This window comes from Salvelinus fontinalis, chromosome 3 (assembly GCF_029448725.1).
Source record: "Salvelinus fontinalis isolate EN_2023a chromosome 3, ASM2944872v1, whole genome shotgun sequence".
Taxonomy (NCBI): Eukaryota; Metazoa; Chordata; class Actinopteri; order Salmoniformes; family Salmonidae; genus Salvelinus; species Salvelinus fontinalis.
Genome location: NC_074667.1, coordinates 75,249,731 through 75,263,650, shown reverse-complemented (window position 1 = coordinate 75,263,650; position 13,920 = coordinate 75,249,731). Strand labels below are relative to the sequence as shown.

General features: G+C 40.4%; 2 protein-coding genes across 4 annotated transcripts in view; both read right to left on the bottom strand.

Moving 5' to 3' along the window:
- Positions 1-7,230, bottom strand: part of arhgef3 (Rho guanine nucleotide exchange factor (GEF) 3) — a 104,660-nt gene extending 97,430 nt beyond the window's left edge. Inside the window, exon 1 of the mRNA XM_055918027.1 lies at positions 6,837-7,230. Within this exon, the coding sequence (XP_055774002.1) occupies positions 6,837-6,871 (35 nt within the window). The 5' untranslated portion in view covers positions 6,872-7,230. The remainder of the gene's footprint in view (positions 1-6,836) is intronic.
- Positions 7,231-8,722: 1,492 nt separating this feature from the next.
- The window catches only part of LOC129851467 (interleukin-17 receptor D-like), a 66,144-nt gene continuing 60,946 nt past the window's right edge, over positions 8,723-13,920 (bottom strand). For all 3 annotated transcript variants that reach the window (XM_055918025.1, XM_055918024.1, XM_055918026.1), the window contains exon 14: positions 8,723-13,312. In XM_055918025.1, the coding sequence (XP_055774000.1) occupies positions 13,179-13,312 (134 nt within the window). In that variant the 3' untranslated portion in view covers positions 8,723-13,178. The remainder of the gene's footprint in view (positions 13,313-13,920) is intronic.

Here is a 13,920-nt window from a genome sequence, read left to right as displayed (position 1 = left end):
TATATAATATACTATATTTCTATAATACTATATAATATACTATATTACTATATACTATAAAATAAACTATATTACTGCTTTGGCAGAGCCTATTAAACTCAAATAATCGTCTCAAAACGTGATCCAGTTGAGTGAATACACACACAGCTGTTTACCAGTGTGTTAACCAAGGAGACAAGCAAAACACACAAGGAAGCACAGATAACACAGTTTCAAGTTCCTAGTCTATTGAATACATATAAAGGTTAAAGAGAGACTGCACTTCCTGATTTGGCCTGGTTTTAGATTTGGTTAATTCAAACGTGAGTTGGTTTTGGGGTGTGGCTTGATGTTGGTGTCTCTTGTTTGTGTTCAACGGTGGGTTGAGTTAGACAAATTATTTTGACAATTAGCTTTAGCCGGCTGGTGTGCGACCTTGGAAAAATGTATTTAAATATATTTTTGTTTGCGAAAGTTATTTTGCAACAAAGCCTCCTTCACTCATGCTGCCAAACTTACCCTCATAAAACTGACTATCCTACCGATCCTTGACTTCGGCAATGTAATTTACAAATTAGCCTCCAACACTCTACTCAGCAAATTGGATGCAGTCTATCACAGTGCAATCCGTTTGGTCACCAAAGACCCGTATACTACCCACCACTGCGACCCGTATGCTCTCGTTGGCTGGTATTTGTCGCCAAACCCACTGGCTCCAGGTCATCTATAAGTCTTTGCTAGGTATAGCTCCGCCTTATCTCAGCTCAACTGGTCACCATAGCAATACCCACCCATAGCATGCTCTCCAGCAGGTATATTTCAATGGTCATCCCCAAAGCAAACACCTCCTTTGGCTGCCTTTCCTTACAGTTCTCTGCTGCCAATGACTGGAACGAATTGCAAAAATCACTGAAGTTGGAGACTTATATCTCCCTCACTAACTTTAAGCGTCAGCTGTCAGAGCAGCTTACCGATTGCTGCAGCTGTACACAGCCCATCTGTAAATAGCCCATCCAACCAACTACCTACCTCATCCCCATATTTGTTTTTGTTTTTCTGCTCTTTTGCACACCAGTATTTCTACTTGCACATCCTCATCTGCACATATATCACTCCAGTGTAAATTGCTAAATTGTAATTACTTCGCCACTATTGGCCAATTTATTGCCTTACCTCCTTACGTCATTTGCACACCTTGTATACAGATTTTTCTATTGTGTCATTGACTGCACATTTGTTTATCCCATGTGTAACTCTGTGTTGTTGTTTTTGTCGCACTGCTTTGCTTTATCTTGGCCAGGTCACAGTTGTAAATGAGAACTTATTCTCAAATGGCCTACCTGGTTAAATAAAGGTAAAATATATATATTTTTTCAATAACATACCCTCGTAAAACTGACTGTCCTACTGATCCTTGACTTCGGCGATGTCATTTACAAAATAGCCTCCGATACTCTAGTCAGGAAATTGGATGCAGTCTATCACAGTACAATCCGTTTTGTCACCAAAGCCCCATATACTACCCACCACTGCGACCTGTATGCTCTCGTCGGCTGGCCCTCACTACATATCCATCACCAAACCCACTGGCTTCAGGTCATCTATAAGTCTTTGCTAGGTAAAGCCCGCCTTATCTCAGCTCACTGGTCACCATAGCAACACCCACCCGTAGCACGCGACCCAGCAGGTATATTGCACTGGTCATCCCCAAAGCCAACACTTCCTTCACCCGCCTTTCCTTCCAGTTCTCTGCTGCCAATGATTGGAACGAATTGCAAAAATCTCCCTCTCTAATTAAGCATCAGCTGTCAGAGCAGTTTACCAATCACTGTACCTGTACACAGCCAATCTGTAAATAGTACACCCAACTACCTCATCCCCATATTATTACTTACACTCTTGCTCTTTTGCACCCCAGTATCTCTATTTGCACATCATCATCTGCACATCTATCACTCCAGTATTAATGCTAAATTGGAATTATTTTCACCTCTAGGGCCTATTTATTGCCTACCTCCCTACTCTTCCACATTTGCACACACTGTACATAGATTTTTACATTTTTCTTTTATTTTGTGTTATTGACTGTACGTTTGTTTATGTGTAACTCTGTGTTGTTGTTTTTGTCACACTGCTTTGCTTTATCTTGGCCAGGTCGCAGTTGTAAATGACAACTTGTTCTCAACTGGCCTACCCTGGTTAAATAAAGGTGAAATAAAATAGTTAGGGACTGTCAATAAATTGCACAATGTAAATGAGACAATATTTTTATGTTGCACACCTTTTAGTACTCTCATTACATGTTTTCAATATTTGTAAATTAATTTCTACAATTTATAGCTGGTTTGAGGTTTTTAAGTCAATGACATTTGGAGCTACAGGAATTGTACTATATTGTTCCATGTACATTGTGTAAATTACAGATGGTCCCTAACTAGCCCTATATGGATATCCAATGTCAACCTAAATCTAACACAGCATTATGATTGTGTCACGTGCAGCGGCACTATATATTAACGATTACTTGTGTGCTGTCAACTGTCGGCATGTGGGAAGGATTGAAACAAACCCAACATTAATTTATGTTGTGATGTAGTCACAACCACAAGTCTCACAAAACTCAGTGTTGGATGAGACTGACTTTCTGACTGAAATGATCCTATTCACACTTTGTAGTCAATTTTGACAGTAGATAAATGTTTCTGACTCATATCGATGCCATATAGACTGTTTTCTAAATTAGCCATTGGTTTTTAGGGGCAGTTGCTCTTTAAATTAATAATATAACTTTCTAGTTGCAGGAGAGAGAGTTCTCACAGATATGGACACTGCAGGGCAAAGGCAGATATGGAGACATCTGTATTCAACATGGTGACAGCACATGTACTGTAGTAATGTACCATAGTGGGCAGGGAGGGACAGATTCACACTGCCCACAGCTCCCCTCTTTAACTGCTAGGAGGGCCAGCCCATGATATATCATTGAAGCACCACAATGTTTTCTCAGAACTCCCTCTGCCTCCATTTTCCTATGGGAACACAGTATTGACTCACATATGGTTCAAGCCCAAAGGACAACCCCAATTCGAAAGAGCTAACACATAGTGATATAATAATATATCAATACCATAGTAATACATAGTAAATAAGACACTTATCAACTGAAGAAATGCATAGTATACAACATGCTGTGTACTAGCTGTCCATTTTATGGGCAGAATGAATCTCTTCCCAGTGGTGGAAAAAGTACCCAATATTCATACTTGTGTAAAAGTAAAGATGTGTTAATAGAAAATGATTCAAGTAAAAATGAAATTCACCCAGTAAAATACTACTTGAGCAAAAATCTAAAAGTATCTGGTTTAAAACATAGTTAAAATATCAAAAGTAAAAGCTATAAATCATTTCAAATTCCTTATTAAGCAAACCATAAATACGAATAGCCTTGGGCACACTCCAACACTGATATCATTTACAAATGGAGCATTTGTGTTTAGTGACACCACCAGATCAGAGGCCCGAGTGGCACAGTGGTCTAAGGCACTGCATTTCAGTGCTAGAGGCGTCATGACAGACCCTGGTTTGACCCCGGGCTGTATCACAACCGGCCGTGATCGGGAGTCCCATAGGGCGGCGCACAATTTGCCCAGCGTCGTCCGGGTTAAGGAAGGGTTTGGCCAGGTTAGGCCGTCATTGTAAAATTAGAATTTGTTCTAAACTGACTTGCCTAGTTAAATTTTAAAAAAATGCTCTCTTGATAAGTGCGTGAATTTGACAATTTTCCTGTCCTGCTAAGCATTCTAAATGTACTTTTGTGCATCCAGGAAAATGTAAGGAGTAAAAAGTATATATTTTCCTTAGGAATGTAGAGGAGGAAAAGTAAAAGCTGCCAAAAATATAAATAGCAAAGTACAGATATCCCAAAAAACGACTTAAGTAGTACTTTAAAGTATTTTTACGTAGTTACTTTACATCACTGTTTCTTCCTCATTTAAGACTATAGGGCTTACGATAACCTTGCCTCTTTGACTGTTAGAATTTTCACTATCATCTAAACCTCAACTAGAGAAGAAGAGGTGTAACAGTAACCGTAAAAATAATCTCCTCGTCTTTCCCCTGAAGAATAGCTTTGTCCACTAGAACAGTGGTAGACTTTTGGGGGGGAAATTAATAAATATATAGAGATTGTTTGTAAAGAGAAGAGTAGAGTGGAATATTACAAAACGTTATTAGGAGGGATAAAGTTCCCACGCTACTAAATACACTGCTACCCTCTGCCCTGAGAGAGAGCGGGAGAGGGGGTAGAGAGGGAGGGAGAGGGGGTAGAGAGGGAGGGAGAGGGGGTAGAGAGGGAGGGAGAGAGGGTAGAGAGGGAGGGAGAGGGGGTAGAGAGGGAGGGAGAAAGAGAGGGAGGGTAGAGAGGGAGGGAGAGGGGGTAGAGAGAGAAGGAGAAAGGGTAGAGAGGGAGGGAGAGGGGGTAGAGAGGGAGGGAGAGGGGATAGAGAGAGAAGGAGAGGGGGTAGAGAGGGAGGGAGAGAGGGTAGAGAGGGAGGGAGGGAGAGGGGGTAGAGAGAGAAGGAGAGGGGGTAGAGAGAGAAGGAGAGGGGGTAGAGAGAGAAGGAGAGAGGGGGTAGAGAGAGAAGGAGAGAGGGGTAGAGAGGGAGGGAGAGGGGGTAGAGAGAGAAGGAGAGAGGGTAGAGAGGCAGGGAGAAAGGGAGAGATGGTAGATAGGGAGGGAGATAGGGAGGGAGAGAGGGAGGGAGAAAGGGTAGAGTCGGAGGCAGGGAAATGGTTGGGAGTGGTAACCATGAAAGCTGGAAGCTTCCAACAACTTTCCAGTCCTCTGGAGGAGCTTTCCAGCAGCACTCTGTCTGTGATTCCCACCGCCACTCTGCAATCAGGCCTGCACAAAATCTACCATTACCTCACTGGCCATGCTGAACTCAGTGAGTGTGTGAACTCATGTGTGTGAGGAAGAGATAGGAAACTTTCTAATCGACACGTTGGCAAATAGACAAATATAGAGAAAAACGATATACAGTAGGTAGTGACTGACTGAACTGAGGGAAGCTTGACAGTGAGAAACTACTAACATAGGCAGAAAACACAGGGAAGGGCTCTCGTTGGCCATGAACGTGTGAAAGGGAGAAAAAGAGAGAGAGGGACAGATAGAGAGAGAAAGAGAGACAGATAGAGAGGGATAGAGAGAGAAAGTGAGATGATAGATAGAAAGAGAAACAGAGGGAGAGAGAGAGATAGATGATGAATAGAAAGAGAGAGAAAGAGGACGTGGAGAGAGGGTAGAGATAGCCCCAACCTCAGAGGAGCAATGCGGCCGTCAGTCCATGTCAAAAGATGATTTATTCTGCCACATTGAAAGGGGATTAGGTTGGGGATTAGGGGTGAGTATGCTGGTCCTCTGGTACTCTCCCTTGCCCTCTCTCCCTCATCAAAAGTAGTGCACTATGTACAGTAGGGAATAGTGTGCCAATTGGTACACATGCTTGGGTTCACCCACTTCTGTGTTCACATTCAAAACTCTGACCTGTTCAGTTCACCCCATGTGTTCACATCCAAAACTCTGACCTGTTCAGTTCAATCCATGTGTTCACAGACAAAAACCTGATTTGCCAGCACCCACATACCACACAAATCCTGGTATGCACAAGCCTGAGACACTGTGTAGACAACCAGGGTACTACTACAACTCAACTGAGGCCTCAATAGTTGAGTCCTTAACACCTGCTGATTAAAAAGATGCGACATGTGAAAATGAAAGCCGGCCGCCTCGTCTGTCATCATGGCTTTTGACTGAATGTTGAAATGTAGATGTTTATAATACCAACTGAACGTAGCCAGTGAAATATTCCTATTTCTCAATCAAAAACAACATCTTAAAGTGTATGTATGGCCGAGATGGATGAGAACACTCAAACAGTTCCTTTACAGCTCCTTTCTGTCAACATGTGACAATAGTCCTATGTACATGGGTGAGAGAGAATAGAACAGAAACAATACTAAGAAGTGGAACAAATGAAGCTGTGAAGAAGAAGAAGAATCCAAACTGCCAGGCAGTAGCTGGGATTCCTGAAAGTTGCGACAATACCGGCCACAAACAGACAGCAGCATTCCGACACCTTGATGATGTTTGCTCTCCTAAAGACCATGAATGGGAGGCCAAAGATGTGACAAAACATTACAAGTACCAGAGGCCACCAGTGTCTGACCCTGAGGACTGACTCTGCTGGTAGACAGAAGGGCACACACAGTAAATCACAGACAACTGGGGAAACTTGAGCCATCAGCTACAGTAGAATTAGAAGTAGGCTCCTACAGTTGGCCATTTGAACTCTTAGTGACCTCATTATGAGCCCATTCTGACATCACTCGGGTCGATATGTGAGAGATTGAATATAAAAGGACAAAATTGTCTTGGCAATGCTTTCCTGAATTGACAAATGAAGCTATGTTTATGTGGGATAAAGGTTGCAAAATTATAAACTTCATCATCATCATCTTCACCCCTATCCACCACCACCACCACACAAACTGAGTTAAAATATAGGCTGCAGTTAGTCATAGGAATTACCTACTGACTATACTCTACAATGTCATGCAAAGAAGATTATTACGCAATGTCACTCAGGTTCAGGTTTACATCATAAAGTTCATGATTTAGAACCTGTTAACAGTTTATTTAGCCTACATTCTACCCCATACAGTGTATCCCATACAATGTAGCGCAAGAAAAATAATAAATAAATCACAACATGTTTGTAGTTGGTGTTGACTGCATTTATGGAAATTATGGCAAGTCTGATTGGTTGAGTTTGAGTTATAATCGAAAGACATCTTACCCTGAAACGTCTTTGTTTCCATCGCTTGTTTGCATGTGATTAGAGTTCTTCCACTGTAATGTATTCCAAAAAAACTAAAACGTTTTTCGAACGAGGAAACAAGTAATATATAATCGTCTCGTCATACATAGACTGTCAACTCCAAACAGTCCCGATTAAAAAAGAATAAACTACTTTTTCCGCGTATAATAAAACAGGTCGTCAATGACAAACTTTCACTTTGAATCACCAATATTTACATACATAACGTATCGCCCTTGAAATAGTCTAGCTTTGTTTTTAACCATCAAGTGTTACGCTTCTTTTTGTCTGTGCCTACGGTTGTTTCACGCATTGGTGCCTCACGGAACACAGATTATGGTCCACGGTGGAGTTGTATCGCGGCTCCAAGCACCGCCCATAAACAGTGTATGTTTGTGTGTGTGACCGACGTGTTTTTTTTTTTTTTTTTTACAGTGAGATAATACAGTACAGTGCACACCATGGAAAATTACATTCGTAAATAAAAGCCTACAGGAAGTGTAGTCATCGGTGTGATTTCTAATCCGCTCTTTACACCAATTGTCTCTTTTGAATAGTACATTATATTCACCACTGGAAGCTAATCTATACCATCTAAAAAATACGATTATTAACGGTTAATACACTTTCCATATTGCTACTGAATTTAAGCGTGACTGTCAGTCATAATGAAAGCCATCATGTTTATAATAGACAAACATGTGACTTAATTTGTAGGTTGGAGGAAATATGACTATGCATAGCTTTTACAAAGGTTTACTTCTATCCCAAACATTATGACACCACATGTGACAGTTACTGAAACATGCAATAATAGGATACATTGTATCATAACTGCCGGTGTGTATCTTGACCTGGACCTTGGATTTACAATACACGTGCAAGTGTACTTGGCCCAGAGCTACAGTCACCTCTGCCGAGTCCCGGCTTTAACAAAGGGAATATCCATTTTAACTCCTCCTCCACATTTACTGGTTTGGTTGAACAGTGCAGAAGAAATAACCTCCACTGACAGTTGTTTTTCATCTTTTCAAGACCGGTATGTAGGGTAGGGATCATCAACTACATTCAGCCACTGGACGATTTTTTCTTGCGCCGATTGTCGGGGAGCCGGAAGATAATTAGAAATAATATGCAGACTGCAAATTGACCGCAAGAGGACCAAACATATCTACTATTTGACGCCAAAAAATATTTCTAACCGTGCTGACATTTTTCAAAGAAAAAATGTATAAATAATACACATACACACACACACATTTGAATCTTGAATGTTTTGTTTTTCTCATTTACCCTCTGCATGGCACACAAGCCATGTCTCAATTGTCTCAAGGCTTGAAAATCCTTCTTTAACCTGCCTTTCCCCTTCATCTACACTGACATCAATAAGGGATCATAGCTTTGACGTGGATTCACGTAGCCGGTCTATGTCATGGAAAGAGCAGCTGTTCCTAATGTTTTCTACACTCAGTGTAATATACATATATATTTATTGCTCAGAAAACTTGAAGTGCCAAATGAAACCACAGCGTGCTGCCAGTTGGGGAACCCTGATTGAGGGGATCTAGTTTCAGCCGTTTCTTTAACGTCTGCTACCTAAGCTTATATGTATTGTACAGGGAAATCAGTTGCTCACTCAATTGGTCTACCACTTCAAATAGCACGTCAACTGGGAAAATATCAAATATACGTATATGTTTCCAAATAAAGAGAGTAAATGATATTGTAACAGATTGTGTTCTTCATGTTTAGTTTTTGAGCAGCAAAAAACATTTAGTTTTGTGGAGCCATCATTCCAAGTCCCATCTCCTTGACCTGGTTGTCCGAGGCTAGAATCAAAGTTTTCAATAATAGAAAAAAACAACTTTATTTCAATGTATGTTTATTTCCTACATTAGAGTACTATAAAACAGTACACTGTATGTATATAATGTAGAAAAAAAACGAAGAATCTAAAAACTATACAAAACTGGAATAAAATAGATTTTATGTAACTACTTTTGCATATTTACAAAGCTCTAAAAATGACTGGTACTAAAACCCTTGACCGTTTACACGTTTTGCTATGTTACAGCCTTATTCTAAAATTGATTAAATTGTTTTTTCCCCCTCATAAAATCTACACACAATACCCCATTATGCCAAAGCAAAAATAGTTTTTTAGAAAATGGTCCAAATGTATATTTAAAAAAAATGGAAATATCACATTCATGTAGGTATTCAGAACCTTTACTCAGTACTTTGTTGAAGCACATTTGTCAGCGATTACAGCCTCGAGTCTTCTTGGGTATGACGCTACAAGCTTGGCACACCTGTATTTGGGGAGTTTCTCCCATTCTCCTCTGCAGATCCTCTCAAGCCCTGTCAGGTTGGATGGGGAGTGTCGCTGCACAGGTATTTTCAGGTCTCTCCAGAGATGTTTGATCAGTGCTGCAGATAAGGTTGTCCTTCTGTAAAATTCTCCCATCTGAACAGATCAACTCTGGAGCTCTGTCAGAGTGACCATTGGGTTCTTGGTCATCTCCCTGACCAAGGCCCTTCTCCCCCGATTGCTCAGTTTGGCCAGGCAGCCAGCTCTAAGAACACTCTTGGCGGTTCCAAACTGCTTCCATTTAAGAATGATGGAGGCCACTGTGTTCTTGGGGACCTTCAATACTGCCCCAGGTCTGTGCCTTGACACAATCCTGTCTCAGAGCTCTATGGACAATTCCTTCGACCTCATGGCTTTGTTTTAGCTCTGACATGCACTGTCAACTGTGGGACCTTATATAGACAGGTGTGTGCCTTTCCACATCATGTCCAAGCAATTGAATTTACCACAGGTGGACTCCAATGAAGTTGTAGAAACATCTCAAGGATGATCAATCGAAACAGGATGCACCTCAGCTCAATTTCAAATCGTATAGCAAAGGGGCTGAATACTTATGTAGATAAGGTATTTCTGTTTTTTATTTTCTGTACATTTCTAAAAACCTGTTTGCACTTTGTCATTACGGGGTATTGTGTGTAGATTGATGACCACATTTGTTAATTTAATCTATTTTAGAATACAGCTGTAACGTTAACAAAATGGGGGAAAAGTCAAGGGGTCTGAATACTTTCCGAATGCGCTGTATACTGAAGACCCCATAAGGCTGAATTCGATTTTTTCTCTTTAAGAGTTGAATAACAGTATATTTTCCAAGTTTCAAATAAAGGCATTTATTTTATGAAATTGCTCCTAAAATGGACACCTCTGTCCACTCCTCTGATTGAGACAAAAAAAAATGCAGAACTGCTGGTGTCAAATATATGATCAAAGAGAGTGTGGGTACTCCTGGGGCGGTGACCATATTACCGCAACCCCGGCTTTCTCCAAGCTCTGATGCTGCTGCTGGTCATTAGGAGTCTACCAATCTTGCTAACTGCCCGGTACTCAGCACTCTATTGTCTCTCTAATCACTCTGACGTCAATGCAAATGTGATGGGAAATCTAATCAAACACTTCATGAGAGCCCATGAGCTCCTGTTGAGCAACATTTCTATAGGCTATGCAATTGCGTGAGAAAATAGAGTGATGGCCTCTACTAAAAATAGAAGGATCAGCTTTCTATAGGCTAAGCCTACTATATTTATTTCTCATTATCATTTATTTTGCTTATCTTTACAACAGGAGCTTAACCTACCTGGCTGGCATGAAAATAAACCACACGGGGAAAAGCGTCCTCCATTGGCTATTTAAGTGCATAGATGACATGTATTTTTCCTATTCTGACCCCGTTTCGAGACAGGTGCATGATAATGATCCATTCTAAATCCAAACAAATTTCACACATATATTATTTAGTATATGTAAAGACAATATTAAATCAAGATCTGATGGGTGACAATATTAGCCTATCACTAATATTGATAGGCTAATATTGCAGGAAACAATCACTTTTTTGTGTGACTTTTTCTAATCATAGTTACACACCTCATGTAGCCCATAGGTCTATATGTTTTGATAAGGTTTGTATCACATCTAAAGTGGCCAAATAATTTCTTAAAATTAAGCACATTAATCTGCTTTACAAGAGGTGTAAAGCCTAACTGGCATACATAAGCAGCGCGTGAGTTTCAGTTCGGGGAAGAACATTTTCAGCATAAAAATGCACCTTTATAATAAAATCATTACATGCATAATAGCATTTGCAGTTACTTTTGATAATGGTGTTTTCCCGCTAATGGAACATTCCGCTTATAGCCTACTGCCATGTGCGCATTGCTGCGCTTATAATGTGATGAAATAGCCTAATAGTTTATCACATTTTAAGCTAAACGTTCTGATCTGTTGCATCAGTCTCATCGCGTAAAAAAAGCTTTTTTGATGCTAGTGGTTATTAATTTGGGATCTATCGCATCCCACAACTGTCCCAGACTATGTTTGGAATATTTATTTCTCACACAGAATAGAATAAGTCAACTGTTGTACTATGGGGGATAGTAGATTGACATAGGCTAGTGCTTTTGCTGTTCTTTAGGCTTACTCATATTGTTTGTTGACAAAAAATAAATGTGGAACGTTCTTCCAATATGTTCAATATGTACCTCTGAATTGGATGAGGACGCAGTTGCATCCCCGATGTGCCTGTCTTCACTTGTAGCCTGTGAGAAAGACCTGAGCCATGTGAGTGAGGGGTGCTTCGAAGCATGTAGCAATCAGGGAGAAAGGAACAACGGGTACTGGCCGCAAAACGCACAACATTTTTTTTTTTGGGGTGCATCGGCCACACAAAGGGGATACCCCTGGGAAATTCAAGGCATTGTCAAGCGCTTGTCAAATTGTGAATGAGAGACTGATGAAGTGTGTAAGCTACAGCCTGCGCAAAAAAACAACAAAGCAGATGCCTTTCAAGTACCTTTTTTCAAATCATCATTAGTCTCAGCATGCAGCCTTACAATGTATTAAAAATCAAAACATATAGCCCAACGTTTGTAGAACAACTAAAGTTACATTAACAACTATAAATGAAGCACATAGGAATACCTATTTGTTTGTTAACTGCTCAAAACACAATAGCACATGTGTTCACTCCCTCAAATCATTTGGAGAAAACATCCTCTCTATTTTATTCAGCTTTGTTCAATTGTATTCTTCATAATATAAAATAATGCCACGGAATTCTAACCAAATTTTGTCTGCTAAATTAACTATCGTAGCCCACAGCCGTTTTTCATAGCCAGATCAGGACCTAACATAAGGACAACTCAGAATATGCTCTTCAGTTCTTCTGAAATAGACTACATTTTCTTCATATCATGTTTCTTTAGACCTGTCTAAAATAAATAATGGATTTATTGTGAAGGTGTAGGCTTTATTACATGGATTTATTAGACTTTTTAAAATGTAGATGTTCCAAAGGTCTGCATCCGTGGCTTGTAGGCTGTGTGTGGAAACCAGGAGATGCTCAATGTGTTTATGTTAATTAACGGTCAATTACCGTGAGACCGACAGTTATTTGCTTGACAAACACTGGCTGACGAAATGTCATGACCGCCACAGCCCTAGGTACTCACAATTTATCTGATCTCTTATACAAGAGGTGTTAAACCTTTTCTATTAGTAAAACAAATTGGTGTGAAAACTACATTAAAAAAACAAGTAAAAGTGTTTTGACGCACCTTGTATCCTTAAAAAGTAATTTCATATTTCATAATTTTCAATCAATTAAAATGAAGTAACAAACTAACGTTCTCCCACTCAAAAGAGCATGGTCATCACCACTGGCTCACGGAATTGTCCCAGTTAGAAACACACTACATCTGGTGTTGAAGTCGCAGAGCTTTTGTTCAAGCTGCAGAGTTTTTGTTCAAGCCAAGCACTAACACACCTAATTCAAGTAATCAAGGGTTGATGATTATTAGAGGAGTTGAAGCAGATGTGTTAGTGAACTAGTAACCTGGTATGGGATGTTTTAAAGGGAAGATCTGGCCTAGTCTAAAATAAACACCTTTAGACCACTAACAAATACAGGACAGCGCTGCAAAACAACATAGAACCATTTGATTAAATAACGCCTTGCCTTCACACAACTTAGAACATTCACAAAACCCTCTGTGTTCTAAAACAATGACATCATCATTCCTCAGTGTTCTATCAGCCACAAGTCCACAGAGATTCCAAAGCAGATGACATCACTGACATCCATGGGCTTGGTTACCGTACACTGTTCATTTGGGATCCAATGTTTTAGATAGCTAGTACAACTCGGGATGATGGTCTGTATCAAGGCAGTGTCATTGAAGGCAGTAAAGTGTCTTTCTGCGTGTCCAGGTAATGTAAAGTTGTTGTTCCGTTCACTACAAGGGAGCAACAGGAACAGGAGGGAGCCCCAGTCCTTCAGACTGCTTTAGATGTTGTTGGTGGAGCTCAGCTTTACAGATGGTTGCCATGGCGCAGCGCAGAGAGCTGACAGCAGGTGGCTCCTCATCACCTGGAGACACACAAGATGAAGAGATATTCAGCAACTTCTGGAGGCACAACAAACATAATTCAACACAAATTACGTCACTTTAGCAACAGGCCATGGGCCAGATGTAAAATACAGTACTTTAAAATACTATTTATTAGTAGCACAGCTGTTTCAACTAATCACGGGCTTGATGATTAGTTGAACATGTTGATTCAGGTGTACTAGTGGAACTGAGAAAGGGGTGGGAAGTAGTGACTTTTTTCCATTTCCACCCCTGAATACTCCTAGTCGGTATTAGATAGAACGTCACGGCCCTGCCCACCTGTGGGGAAAACAACCTGTGGTTACCTAGGTTACTCCATTGGCTCACAGCAACAAAAAAAAAATTCAAACACACTTTTTTTGTTGTCTTCTTGTTTCAGTCAATTACAAAACTATATTTAAGAAAAGTCCAACATGTCAAAAGATTACTTTTCAACACTGCCTGCTCCCGAGTGTTCTCACTACTTATAAAAACATAATATTGCCCCTTTTCATGACGGTGCTAGCAGCCACGTGAGTGAGTAAGGCTCCATTTCCCTACTTGGGAGCGATGTGAACCGTAGGTCAGGATTTTTGACCTGGTTACA